Below are 14,636 nucleotides of genomic sequence, written 5' to 3' on the forward strand. Positions count from 1 at the left end.
GACCGAAAAAGGGAACATTTCAGCAAAAGCTCCAGTCCTAATGTGACCTCATAAATGTCACATTAGCTCCCTTCAAATAAAACAAACCCCACACCCAATAAACCACACACACAAATACACACCAATTCCTCCATGGCAATCAATAGACATCTTAAAGGCCAACGTTATTGGAATCTTTTTCCACACTCTGCTGGAGCCCTGGAGCCCTCTCGGGGGTTAGAGGGCAAAAGGGTCATGAGATGGGGTCAGCACACATTTTGGAAGGCGTGCGTGCATGTGTGTGGTGTGTGTGTGTGTGTGCAGTGAAGGGTTATAGAGGAGGATCAGCGAGAGAGACATTCCAGATGCAGAAGAATGGCGATGTGTGTTGGGAGGTCATGAGAACACAAGAACATAAATACACCCCTCATATTTCAAGCAAGCATTTTTATTCCTGTATATTTTGTCTCGGGGAGATACTATACAAAGTAAACTTAATATACTTTTGAGTAGTCAGTGTACAGCTTGTGTAGCAGTACAGATTTATCATCCGCTGAAAATAAGTCAACACAGCCATTATTGTCTCAATAGCTGGCAACACAAGTGAATAGCAAGACAATTGTGTCTTGCCTGCAGTCAAGCATGGTGGTGGTAACTGCGCGAGTGCTGCCAGCACTGGGGAGCTGAGGTTCATTGAGGATAAATGTGAATTCCAACATGCACTGTGAGATTGTGAAGCAACAACTGGGCTGCGTGGCAACATTAAAAGGAGCCCAAACGCACCCCCAACATGACAAGTGCCTTGCTGAGGAAGCTGAAGGTGATGGAGTGACCAAATATGTCTCCTCTGAACATGTCTGGGAAAGGATTCAAGTAACAAACCGTTGCTGTTCTGGTGAAGTCCATGTCCAAGAGGATTAGGGCAATGAAAGATAACAATGGTGTTCACACAAAATATTCCCAATTTGTTCTCATTATTATGTGAACCACAGCTCCCCAGTGCCAGCAGCACTTATGCAGACCCACACTATGATGCTTCCACCGCTATGCTTGACTGTAGGCAAGACACAATCATCTTCCTACTCACTGGTGTTGACTAATTTTCAGTGGAGAGTAAATCTGTACTGCGATAGAAGTTATACACTGACTTCAGTACTCTGAAGTATATCAAGGTTACTCTCTGTAGTATTGTCCCTTGACAAGATATAATAAAGAGCTTGTGGAAATGTGAGGTCCATGCTCACTTTTGTGAGATACTGTAACTTCCCATTAGAGCAGTCATAAATAACAGGCTTTGTTTGCTGAGTCTGATCAAATGGAAAACTTCACGCTGAGAAGTGACGCTTCTCTGGGAACTTTTTCCTTTAACGTGCCAGTTTCAACACAAAAATACCAACTTGACTGCAGCTTGTCACCGGTTTGTTTTCTTTCCCTATACTTTCCATCTGCCCGCTATGTCGTGACCTTTTGGGGGTCACTTCCTGTTTTGATACAGATATGGAATGAACACACACACACCAAGCAATAGCTAATCAAACCAGCTTCATTTGTTCCACAGAAGTCCAAATAAAACACACTCAAAGTGGACATGTGAAGGAGCGTGACTGCTCAGCTGACTTTGAGTGGCATGTTAACTTTGTTGCCCAGGAATGTGGCGGGGCTGGCCCACAGCTTTTGTCCAAAACCCACATTGGAGAAGAACTTGGCTTCCAGAAATGTATCCGTCCGTCTGATGCCGACAGATTGCACTCAAAAAGTCTGTTTCCGTCAGTGGCTTTGATTCCATAATGGAACCCTTAGGTCCTTTTTCCTTTTCCTTGGATTGCCTCCATGAGGCATCAGAGAGTGGTGGCTGATTTGACTTTGGAGGATAGGACCTGCCTGAACCTCCTCTTCAGCTCCTGCATGTTGGGAGATTTGGGCCGGGCCAGGTGGAGGCCTCCTCTGCGTTTCTCTCCATTGCCGCCCCCCAGCGCACGGAATACCTGCACCACATCATCATCATCATCATCATCGTCATCATATGACCTCAGCTTTCCCCATAAATAAATTTAAAAAACACATTTTGTTAAGTCAAAGGGGCTCTACCCTCATTTCAGGGGCTTTTAAACTGATATTGGATCCCAGTGTTCTTTTGATTAAATACTCCATAAATCTGCAAATCTGCATTGTTCTCCTATTGGCTGAAAATCTTAGTTTTGGCAGCCTTCTCCCCCTGACCACACCTGCTCTTTTGTGTCATTTGTGTCATTTGTTGGCTATAATTGCATGAATATTGGAGAATCCTTTGTCGAACTGTGCTTTGTTCACAGCAGTGACTGTGAGGTAGGTCTTTGGCGCCCCTGAAAAATCTTCCCAATGCTGGTTTAGATACACAATTCTTAAGTCCAAATGAAGACTTTCTGGCTGCCATTTTCAAGAAAAAGCAACAAATGGTTCTGAAAAGTGGTTGCCAGTTGTCAAACATGGATTTCCGAAAGTTATGATACAAGAAATTCAAAAGATCTTGTGGTTTGCAATATTTAAGAGTGGCATACAAATGAAATCAGGGATAACTTAAAACATCCCAACCTCGTGATATGGCACTTTCACATCATGTGGAACAAGAGTACGTTTTAAACATATACACTCCATAAGTCTGAGAAGATAGAAATGTAGGATAGTGTCCCTTTAAAGATAAACAAGCCCCACCTCTTGACAGAGATGGAGGAAGGCAGCGTGGACGCCCTCATGGTTCTCCCTGGCCGAGGCCTCGAAGTAAACGCCCCCTGTGGGAAGAGAACTGCTCTTATCTCGCTGATAACATGCCCCACTCATTAAGCAGGATCAACCGGAGCATTTTTTTTACCAGTTGTAAGAATAACAAGGCCGGTTTTTCACCAACTGCTAGTGTTTATGATTCTAAATAATATAAATATAATATTTTGACAAAACCAAAGGAGACACACAAAAAGACATGTACAGCCGTCCCTCGTTTATATTTATTAGATAGTAGTTCATATTAGTAGTTCACATAGTTCATATTGCTGTTGTAGCGGGACTACCCAGCATGCCTTGCGGGCATTTGGAAATAAGTGTTAAGTTAGGTGTCATGTTTAGTGCTTAGTTGTTGATTTATGTGATAAGTTAGGTGTCATGTTTAGTGCTTGGTTGTTGTTTATCACCCATGTAGCAGTTGATTTATGTGATGCGTTAACTTTGCTGTGGATGTGTTGTGTTTTACTTTCGTTGCACCGTGAGCAAGTATGTTGTTCTGTTTGATGACCGCTATATAGATGGCTCCTCCTCCAAATTTTTTAACCCAATTTGGCCTGTGAGTCAGAAGGTTTGTCTACACCTGATTTACAGTCATGGGATGTCCTAATTTTTTTTACATGACCACAGATGTGTCTGTTAGATTAGTTGAGCATATTTGGTCTCGACTTTGAGATGGTTTCAGTCCTCAAAGGTGATCGGAACATCTTGCAGGCTCATTTTGCGAGATATGCAAGAGAGCCTTGTGAAAATATTCAAATATTTCAGATTTTTTTTTTGCACGACTGTAGAAGTGAGTGTGTGGTCCCACCTAGAGAGGAGGCTAATGTCTCGCCTTCATCCGCAGGCACTTGTCGGGCTCTCAGCAGGTCGCTCTTGTTGCCAATCTGCAGGAGATTAAGATTCAAGAGAGTTTTATTGTCATGTGCATGGTAAAAACAGCAGTTATACCATGCAATGAAAATCTTATTCTGTTCATTCTCCCAAGAAAAGAAAGAAAACACAAGAAAGAATAAGAACATAAGAAACATAAACACATAAACATAAATACCAATAAATTAAGCAACAACAACAGAAAAGACATTAATACAAGTAAATAATACAAATAAATAAATAAATAAATAAATAAATAAAGTGCTATGAGTGTGTGCGAGTGTTGCGTGCGGCGTGTGCGAGTGCTTCGTTGAGGAGCCTGATGGCCTGTGGGTAAAAGCTGTTTGCCAGCCTTGTGGTCCTGGACTTCAAACTCCTGTAGCGTCTGCCTGACGGTAGGAGTGTGAATAATGAGTGTTGTGGATGTGTGCTGTCCTTGATGAGGTTGTGTGTTCTTCGTAGGACTCTAGATTTATAAATGTCTTGCAGTGAGGGGAGGGCTGCCCCAACAATGTTCTGTGAGGTCTTGATCACCCGCTGGAGTGCCTTCCTATCACGTGTTGTACAGTTACCGTACCAAACAGTGATGGAGGCATTACATAGTGAGATCAGATTAGCGGGATTAGTAAACTGTCTATGAAGACACACACTGTGTGAACAGAGGTATTGGGATACCATGCCACATCTGGGAGTTTGTCTGTGGGAATTCCAGAGCATTTATGAGGTCAGAGAACGCTAATCTCTATTCTAGTTTATCCTAATGCTTGGGTGTTCCATTCCGAACTCATCCAAGCACGCCTTTACGAACCATGCATGGTTAAAATAGTGATGACATAACATGACTCCACTGACCAGTATGACAGGAATGTTCCCAGACGGGTGTATGCGTCTGACGTGCTGGTACAGAGGCTGGATGGTGCGATAGCTGCTATGGTCGGTAATAGAGAAGACCAGCACGTAGCCGTCGGCCCAGTAGATGGACCTGGAAATTCAAAACATGTCAATAACATGACGAACACAAGAGAACATGCTGCGGTGTACTGACCTGTTGATCTGCTCCTGGCAGTAGAGGCCCTCAGCATCGTCCTGCACAGAGAAAGACATTAGTAATCGATTTGGCAAGGAGATCTGGGCCACCAACAAGTCCAGGTGCCTCCCTACTCGACCTGCTTCCTCAGGGGACAGTTACACGAGTCTAATCGCGAGGAGACGGATGCCACTGTCCTCTGCGCCGCCGGGAGGGACTTCCTGAGCCTTCATTATCTTCCCCAGAGTAGGAAATGAGCATCTCAGGGGGCCTGGCTTTCTCAACAGACGAGCCATTTGTCACGTTGCACTCATTCAACCGCATGGCCACCGTCCTAAGACCACTTACTGGGACTTCTCACACATTCTTTAGCTCAGATAATAGTCAAAAATCTGTGAAAATAAACTACAGTATTTTACTGGGATAGAAGCAATAGTTCAGTGTTTTTGTCATGTGACGCGACTATAGACATGCTCGCATACATGGGATATACATATCCTTTTTTTTATTGGCCCTCGGCACATTCTAAAAATACAGTTAAACAAGATAGCTACGAAAACAACAGCAAATATGGAAAAAAGAGTGGTAATTTATGGGACTAAAAAAAAATATTAGGAGAATAAAGTCATAATATTAAGTTAACTATTGAAGACTAAAAATGTAATATTATGAGAATAATTAATATTATGAGAAACAAACCAAACAAAAAAGAAAGCTGCAATTTGAGGAAAATTTGGTGGGAGGAATGTTATAATTTTACGATGAAGTGAAAATATTTTGAGAATAAAGACATAATAATAGAAGAAAAAAGGTACAAGAAGAAAGTTGAAATATTTCTTAAAATAAATCAAAAAGGAAAAACAAGCCAAAAAGCACTTTGATTAAAATTAAAATTAAAATTAAAATTAAATGATTTTAAAAAGCACATACAAATGGGACGCTTTGTCACTGATATCACAGAGCTGAGATGCCAGCTGTTTTTTTCTTTAAATATAAAACCCATCTTTGCATACCTACACGGGTTGGTTTAGAAAATGTAAGCGCGGCCCCCCGCATCCTTTGATTTTCCAGCAAGCAGCCCTAGCTGAAAAAAGTTTGGACGCACATGCATTAGACAAATGGCCAATGATTTATAAACAATCAGTTGCGAAGTTGCTAAGCCGTAGTGCTTGATGGCGGAAATGTGTTTCAAACATCCATCCGTCCATCTTCTATGCCGCTTATCCTCACTAGGGTCGCGGGTATGCTGGAGCCTATCCCAGCTGACTTCAGGCGAGAGGCGGGGTACACCCTGGACTGGTCGCCAGTCAATCGCAGGGCACATATCGACAAACCACCAACAACCATACCAAATATGGGTCTTGAAAAAGTAGGGGTTGTCTTATATTCGTGTTAATGCACAGGCAACACAGTTGGGGTGCACCCACGAGTAAAAGAGGTAGCTTACGGTATGCAAACATATACACTACTTAGAGTCATGTGAGAAATTTAGGTCACACCACCATACCTGTAGAGCCACGCAGGGAGTGTCCTGGATCTGGAGCGACACTTCCTCCCCGTCCAGTGTGACCTTTCTGGAGTAGAGCGCTCCTGGTTGAATGAACGCAGGGCCGGATCAATATTTTTAGCAAGGTCATGCAGAGAGGACTTGAAAGGCAGGATAAAAAGGTGTTTACTTACCAGTGTTGGCTTCATAGTCGCCGATGAACCGCTTTGTGAGGAACCTGACGATGAGAGCTGCAAAAGTTGAAGAGATCTGACATGAGAGTCCCACTGACCTACTTTAGATTATTTGCAGTTAGTGAGCTTGCATGGAATTTCACTTGAAGTTGACAATTTGGATTTTGGAACACTTATTCGAGACATCTCAAACAAACAGGTCCAAAGTCTGAAGTGGGGAAATAATTCACCAGTGATGAAAATTGCCAGTGCACCAACACAGGCATGATTCTTCTACACTACTGCAGTAACACCACAAAAAGCCACACATAAAATAGAACTGGTTGCTCATAATCCTTATGCAAGGGATTAAAATCATGCTCCTCTTCAGAACATCTTAAAGTGTTTGGGACTAACATTCCTAACAGTCCAGTCTCACTCCATTACCAGTTTTGCCGACGTTGCTGGCTCCCAACACCACAATCTTCACCGTCTTGTTGGGCACACAGTCCAGCAGGGGGTACTCCGGGATGGGCACCAGCAGAAAGTTAGCGGACCCGCTGCTGCTGCTCATGGCTCCCGGTGCAGCAGGGTCCCCTGATCCAGTCAGTCGCATTGAGCTCCCCCTCCTCCTCCAAAGACCTCCACCTCCGTGTGGGAAAGAAACCAGCTTCACTCGCCTCCTCCTCTTCTTCTTCTTCCTCGCAAGTTACTCCAGTGTTCCCATTCGGTCCCAGCTCGGTTTGTCCCTGGATCACCTGCTGCTGCTGCAAAGCAACACTGCAAAGCTAGCATGTGTTTAAATACACTCCCAAAAAATCATTGTTTGCACTAAAAAGAGGCAAAAAAGGCTTCGCTCCAGCGTGAGGTGAGTGTAACTGGGTGCAGTGAGGAAGGAGAAAAGAGGAGGAAGAGGAGGAGGCAAACTTATTGACCGTCCTCTGATAACCGCACACACACACACACACACACACACATTCAGTGCAACAAACTGGGGATATTACATCTTTAAAATAAAAACTTTTAAATATGACATTTAATATCAATAGTTATTACCAGTATAAAATAAATAATACTATCCTCATCAATTAATGTTTCATTTTTTAGCCAAATAAGGCATAATTGAATTATTTAATTTGATTATAAGAACGTTATGACTTTAATACGTCGCGGGTTATTGTATTGTTGAAACCAAGACTCAGCTGGGCGGTGTTCGTCTCGAAAAGCACCAATCTTTGTATTCACTCAACAATATAATACTATAATATGCTCAAGTAAGGTATATGGATCTTTGCGTGTAATAAATGTGACGAATATCGAGACAGTGACAGTAAATGGTTTAGGCACCGCCCTCAATTCCAAGCCCGGTATAATGAATCAAACTACAGCGTGACAACTCCCTCTTTACTCGTCACCCACACAGGACCAGGTAGTAAGTATTAAAGTTAGACGGGAATATCACAAACGCCATAGAAAGCTTGTGATGTTACCTACAAAATAAAAGAATACAAATCTTGAGCAAATGTACACACAATGGGGTAAAAACACAGCTTCATAAAAATCAAAGTACTTAAGATAATGCAAACATTAAAAACATAAAAAAAATAAAGGCCGAATAATTTGGATTTAGTCAAACAACAAAACACAAACTCAGAACCGGAAATTAGGCGCGCCCCCTTCATGCTTGACAATAGTAGTAAACAGGGGAGCAAAGGAAGGCTCTCCCGGAACTCTGCAGCAGCCGCATCGGCTCTGACAATTTCAACATTGGGGTTCGGTCCAACATGGCGGCGCACGGATGGAAATACTGATGACAGTCCGAAAGATCGCCTCGATTTGTACGATGGTGAGGCTCCAAGTATTCGCCTCCATCTTTGCTAATTCTGTGCTTCTGGTCGCGCGTGAGCTAACACGATTTAGCTAGCTGCTGTGCTAGCTTGCTTGCTAACCACACAAGTACATGGTAATAACACACAGTGGAATGTTCTAGAAAGTTGTATACTTTCAACAAGATTGGTAGATTGTGTTGTGTAATAACAGGCAGGGTCGTTTACCCATGTGCACTTTGTTTGACACTTTATTAATTTTGTATTGTTAGTTTGTTGCGAGAGCGTCAGTTAGCTACAGTAGCTGAATGTTATGTTTTGGTTAAAGTTCTTTGGCCAGGAAGGTTCTTGGCTTTACTGGTCATTAAATTGTTTAACACAAGTGAAATTGTTCTTCACAACCCTGTTGACATCAGTGGACTCCTCAGTACTTCTGTCATTTGAAGTTTTCTTCCAGATGGAAGCTACTGTTTACATGTATAGGCTGTGATTGAGCTGTTGATTCCGTAACAAAGTGATCTCAGTCTGCTTAGGCGAGTGATCAACATGTGTTTTTATGGAGAGGTCAAGGTTCATAAGGGTCTCATGCTCCCTCACTTCTTCCACGCATGCTTGAAGATTAGCATTGTACACCATTTTAAACGCGTTTTTGGTGCTACCTCTGCTTGCAATCACAATTTATCTTGTAGTTTATATTCATAACTCATACAGACAACAATTCACACTTACATTCACACCAATGGACAATTTAGAGTCTCCAATTAGCCTAACATGCATGTTTTTTGGGATGCGGATGATAGTGTACGAGGAGAAAACCTATGCACGCATGGGGAGAACATGCTCCACACTAGGACTGCACAAAAAAAACGGGAATAAAAACACATGATCTAATTTGTAAATATCAACTGTTGTCAGCGTGATGGTGACATTTCCTCCTCGACTGTTGTCAGCGTGATGGTGACATTTCCTCCTCGCTGTCTAGGGCCAGGGCAGCAGAGCCAACTTGCCCTGGTCGGAGAGACTTGCTGGAAGCGGTCGCATTAATTAATTGACTTTCCTTTCGACTTGTCTTTATTACATGTATAAATGTATTGTGGAGTGAGCAAGCATGCCATGTTTCTGACTTGATTATTTTCCCAACTGTCCTTCCAGGACCTATGATGAAGAATGACAGAAAGAGCTTTTTTTTTTTTTAAAGCAGAACAAGACAATGAGGAGTTTAGTAATAATAATAAAAACATTGGGATAAAGCACATAGCCTTAAACATGGTGCATGTGGAAAAAATCGCCCCAGAGAATGGTGATCTCAGTTCAAAACAAGAAAATCACAATTCACGTATTTTCAGAATTGTGCAGCCCTATTGCACAGAGACGTCCCAACACAGATTCCAACCTTGGATGGTGCAAACCACAATGCCACTGAGCTGCCTAATATAATGGTTTTATATGCGAATACCACTAGATGGAGACTGCGTGCCATCAGCTCGAGAAGAAGTGAACTGGTTTGTAGTTCTGAGATGTGTCAAGACCACACAGGACGCATATAGCAGCTGCTTGACAAACAAGACTAAATGTTAGCTTGCCAAGTTTGTTCACTTTGTTTGCCATTCGCTTTTCATAACGATGTTCTTAATGTACAAATGTAAGCATGGTAGCACTTACGTGTGAGTTGGTAACAGCTGCTGACTTCACTCCACTGTAATGAGCTGTTTTTTTATGAGTGTTGGAATGCTTCTAAATAAATTCCACATCTTATTCCCTCCCCCCCCAACCCCCCCAGGGCGCCAATGCCTCTGCCTTGGAAAAGGAGATTGGACCAGAACAGTTTCCCGTTAACGAACACTACTTTGGATTAGTCAATGTTAGTATCACTACTGTTTTTTTTTTTGTGGTGTCGTGTCCAACGTTTCCAAACATCATCACTTGACTTCTCTGCGTGTTTTGCAGTTTGGCAACACTTGCTACTGTAACTCGGTTCTACAGGCGCTCTACTTCTGTCGGCCGTTCAGGGAGAAGGTGTTGGCCTACAAGGTAAGGGAAGAAAGTGTTGCACCGCAAGGCTCGCTCCTCTGACTCCTGCTACGTCCGCCACAGGTGCAGCCCCGCCGCAAGGAGTCGCTCCTCACCTGTCTGGCTGACTTGTTCAACAGCATCGCCACGCAGAAGAAGAAAGTCGGAGTCATTCCTCCCAAGAAATTCATCTCGCGACTGAGAAAGGAAAATGGTAGGTGCCATGCAGACTCTTTGTTTACGCTGGGGGGGGTCGTCAACGTTTCTCACCTTCTCCATGCAGAGCTGTTTGACAACTACATGCAGCAGGACGCCCACGAGTTCCTCAACTACCTCCTCAACACCATCGCCGACCTGCTCCAGGAGGAGAAGAGCCAGGAGCGACAGCAGAACGGAAAGCTGGTGCAGAATGGTGGCGGAGGTGGGAGCACCGGAGGGGGTGAGGTAGGAGGCGGAGGAGACAGCGAAGGCGGGAAGGAGACGCAGCAGACGTGGGTCCACGAGATCTTCCAGGGAACGCTGACCAATGAGACGCGCTGCCTAAACTGTGAAGCTGTGAGTTACCAAATAACTGATTTGTACATGTTTGGCAACCTGACTTTGTGGTAGGGTACCTAAAGGGCCACAGGTAGACATAGATTGGTGGGAAGTGAATGGTCTCTTCCATCGTTGGCCACTGTTAAAATAAATAGAGAAATTAAATAGAAATAATCCATCCATCCATTTTCTATGCCGCTTGTCCTCATTAGGATTGTGTGGGTATGCTGGAGCCTATCTAAATAGAAATACAATAAATGCTTCACACTGTGGCTGGATTTCAATTTGCGCACTTCCATACTTACGCTTCAATATGTATACTATGTATACTGCGTAAGTAGTTCCTGAGTGTGCAAAGTTTGACAGTTAGTGCTGTCCCAAATCCATTTCTGTTGTTCCACACTTACCTCAACCTCAGTCTTCTTCTTCTCTCCTTTTTAAATGTGAATTGCAACCACTTCATTTAATCCCTCCCCTTCTGCTCCATAGTCAAGATGGCGATGATTGAGGGTGGTTAGGCTCCATCGCTGCACACTCACCATTTTCATGTTGGGCGCAACATCCGAGTATTGACCGCGCACTGTATCTTGCCCGACTCACAGTGCTAAGTGTTAGTGTGGAAGTGCGCAAATTGAAGCACATGTCACTCGTGAAACTTAGAGGACAAGACGACTTCTTTAAGGAGACTTTGGATGTGAGATCAAGTACATGGATGGAGCCCCAAGCAGGACTTCCAGGCAAATCCGGCGTCTTCCACACCACTGACGAAGGCTGGCCATCTCATCCGATGAATTAAATTCTTACTTTTTGGGTTATTTGCTGAGCCTTATGACTGTCACGTACATATGGACGAGTGCTTTCCAGCATTTTGGTTTGACTGATGATCACATACTGCGTCAAGTGTTTGTTCGTATATGCTAGATATTTTTCATGGCATGTGTTGGCAAACGTGTTTCGTGTTTGTTGTGGCATGCCTGCGCGGTGTGAAGCAAAGTGGGCGGAGCCCCAAGACTTTAGCTAGGGCAAGACACTACACTGTAAGCACGGATCGCTACAAGCTGCAGTAGTTTGAGCCACAGGTGATCGGCGTTGAAAAGCAATTATTGGCATATACCAATCACATGCTTTTTCACGGAATTCGTCCGATACTGATCCGTGCCCAATAATTTGTGCAAGTGTCAAGGTGGCTTAAGCTCGCCTAATGGTGATGGTTTAGGGTGGTTAGGCTCCACCAGCGCTGCACTTCTCTCAGTGAACACACCTATGCACTCAAAATGCTAAGTAAAGGTGTGCGACGCCAACCGATGCGGTGTTGCAGGTGAGCAGCAAGGACGAAGACTTCCTGGACTTGTCGGTGGACGTGGAGCAGAACACCTCCATCACACACTGCCTCAGGTACGGTCCGAGTGACGACAACGGTACGCTATCAAACCGCCAACTTGTAACATCAGCGTTCTCTCTTTGACTCCGCAGGGGCTTCAGCAACACGGAGACGCTGTGTAGCGAGTACAAGTACTACTGCGAGCAGTGTCGCAGCAAGCAGGAAGCCCAGAAAAGGTGTGCGACATCTTTGTTTGTTTTGACATAATTAGTTATTAAAATGTTGTCATTGATCAGGATGAGGGTGAAGAAGCTGCCCATGATCCTGGCACTCCACCTCAAGCGCTTCAAGTACATGGACCAGCTGCACCGCTACACTAAACTATCCTACCGTGTGGTCTTCCCCCTGGAACTACGCCTCTTCAACACGTCGGGCGACGCCACCAACCCAGACCGCATGTACGACCTGGTGGCCGTCGTCGTGCACTGCGGCAGGTGAGGTCTGCCGCCATAAACCATCGTCAACATCTCCTCGTGCCTCATGTTCTGGTGTGTTCCTGCAGCGGACCCAACCGAGGCCACTACATCACCATTGTCAAGAGCCACGGCTTCTGGCTGCTGTTTGATGACGATATTGTGGAGGTGCGTTGACAGAGTTGCTGCTGAAAGGCGGACGACACCAGTCCATGTTGTGGAAGATTCTGCTGAACTTGCAGAGAGGCAGCAATTCATCAGAACCTCGTCTCTCTGACGGTTCCAGCCTGGTGTTCACGTACAAGTCATTTGTCTTTCAGTGCAGCTCCAGAACACTTTCTTTCCACTCCAGCAGCAAATTAGAAGCAGTTGTCAGGGCAGAGAGTCCAAATGCGTCATGGCCTCTTCTGTGGTCTGAGAGTTACAGCTCAGCATGGCCCATGTTGATAAAGCGGGTTGAGAACACGTGGTCCTGCTTTTGAATGTTGAAAAGTTTTAAATAGCTTTTTTTGTCTTTCTGCAGAAAATCGACGCACAGGCCATCGAGGAGTTCTATGGTCTGACGTCAGACATTTCCAAGAACTCTGAGTCGGGATACATTCTCTTCTACCAGTCCAGAGACTGAAGTGGCCCCGGTGTTGGATCCCAAACCGGGTTCCCCGGACAGAATGGCGGGGCCAGCATCCCAGCCTTTTGTTTTCCGTTGGCGGAGCTTTGCACTGGATCTCAACCCATCAATGCAGCCTCGGGGAAGACCAGCTCACGCCAATCCGTGAGGTCAACCTAAGCCACGTCCGCCGCGGTGCGCTTTTGAGGCGGACTGAACAACTCTGATGGGACTAATTTTTGTGTGCTTATATGAAAGCTTTTTGACATTAGCTTCCAGGGTTCCATCTAGCATCATGCTAAACAGGTTAGCGGTCCAAAGTGTGTTCCGTGTCGTTGCCTTAGTTCACAGGTTTATTTCAATTTATATTGTTCATCTGAACGCTACATGCAGTCGCTCTGAATGTTTCTTTGCGCAACTTTTCATTGCTCTCGACGACACATCCAAGTGGGGAGCAGCTGCAGACGACGCTCAGCTTCCTTCTCCTGCTCGAGTCGTTCTTCTGCCTCCGCTTGATTTCTTTGTACCAAATTCTGTTTACATGTGAAGCTAAGTATTCAAACTGAACAAAAAAAGCAAGCACACCCTTGCATCATTCGAACACGCACATTCAATCAAGTTGAATTCATTGGTTGTAATTAGTGTTTTTAAAATATATATATTTAAATATTGATATTGTTACGAATGTTTCACTTCTTTTTACTTAGATGTCACACTTGTTTTGGACATTTTACTAATGCTACTACTTACAATATGTCTACCATTGTTGTGTAGGCAGTTCTGAAATGTGTGAGACTTAAAATTTTGCTTTAATTTGAGGGGAGCGTGCGATGGGAGATGTTCATGTGTACATAAATACAGATATTATTGGAATATAAAATAAATGCTTGCTTGAAATAATCCACAGAATAGGATTATTAAGGGGGATAATTTATATGTACCTAAATTATAGCACTATTGTGTATAATATTAGTACTGTGGGGTAAGTGGTACCTTTTGCCCCCTTGTGGTCAAAGAAAGCGTACATCAGAATGCAGCACGCCACACACGGCTACTCCATTCATTTTCAATGGAACCTGCGCGTTAGGGTGATCATCGCGACTCACTGTCCAGCCAAGCGACACGCGAAATTCATGCGTGTGAAAGTTTGTGCTCGTGTATATTACAGTGCACACGCTGGCTTGCGACGCGATCCAAGAAAGTTGAAAAACTTTTAATGACTGTCGCCCAGACGAGGAGCAATCTGCGAGTTTCATTGATCGACCAATGAGCGGACAGGATGCTAATCAGTATGCTCTTGCAGGTTAACTTTGAGGAAAGAGTCATTTGACATTTAAGAAAAAAATGCAGCGGCATGGGAACTCGTTGGCGCCACAGTAAACCAATCAGGTATGTTTACATTAATTTACACGGACATTTATGTACGTTTACCTTCAATACTAGCAAGAGCAGTCGATCAACACCGGCCGCTTTTCCACCTCAGAACTACTTTGATACCTCCAAATTCCCTCCACATTAGTGATGGAAATTTCGGCTATTTTTAGGGAGCCGGTTCTTTCGGCTTCCACGT

The 14,636-nt window shown here is 44.1% G+C and overlaps 2 protein-coding genes across 2 annotated transcripts; one reads left to right on the plus strand and one right to left on the minus strand.

Moving 5' to 3' along the window:
• Positions 1–327: 327 nt before the first annotated feature.
• Positions 328–9,870, minus strand: rasl11a (RAS-like, family 11, member A). The gene is made up of 8 exons (XM_054799929.1): positions 6,740–9,870; positions 6,314–6,370; positions 6,141–6,223; positions 4,652–4,692; positions 4,459–4,588; positions 3,545–3,620; positions 2,671–2,747; positions 328–1,964 (listed from the first exon to the last, which is right to left on the minus strand). The coding sequence occupies exons 1-8, from the start codon at positions 6,906–6,908 to the stop codon at positions 1,818–1,820; spliced, it is 780 nt and encodes a 259-aa protein (XP_054655904.1). The 5' UTR covers positions 6,909–9,870; the 3' UTR covers positions 328–1,817.
• Positions 7,970–13,739, plus strand: usp12b (ubiquitin specific peptidase 12b). Its single transcript, XM_054799928.1, has 10 exons — positions 7,970–8,138; positions 9,899–9,979; positions 10,066–10,149; positions 10,213–10,342; positions 10,412–10,683; positions 11,984–12,060; positions 12,139–12,222; positions 12,283–12,480; positions 12,549–12,627; positions 12,983–13,739. The coding sequence occupies exons 1-10, from the start codon at positions 8,091–8,093 to the stop codon at positions 13,082–13,084; spliced, it is 1,155 nt and encodes a 384-aa protein (XP_054655903.1). The 5' UTR covers positions 7,970–8,090; the 3' UTR covers positions 13,085–13,739.
• Positions 13,740–14,636: the final 897 nt, after the last annotated feature.

This window comes from Dunckerocampus dactyliophorus, chromosome 15 (assembly GCF_027744805.1).
Source record: "Dunckerocampus dactyliophorus isolate RoL2022-P2 chromosome 15, RoL_Ddac_1.1, whole genome shotgun sequence".
Classification (NCBI taxonomy): Eukaryota; Metazoa; Chordata; class Actinopteri; order Syngnathiformes; family Syngnathidae; genus Dunckerocampus; species Dunckerocampus dactyliophorus.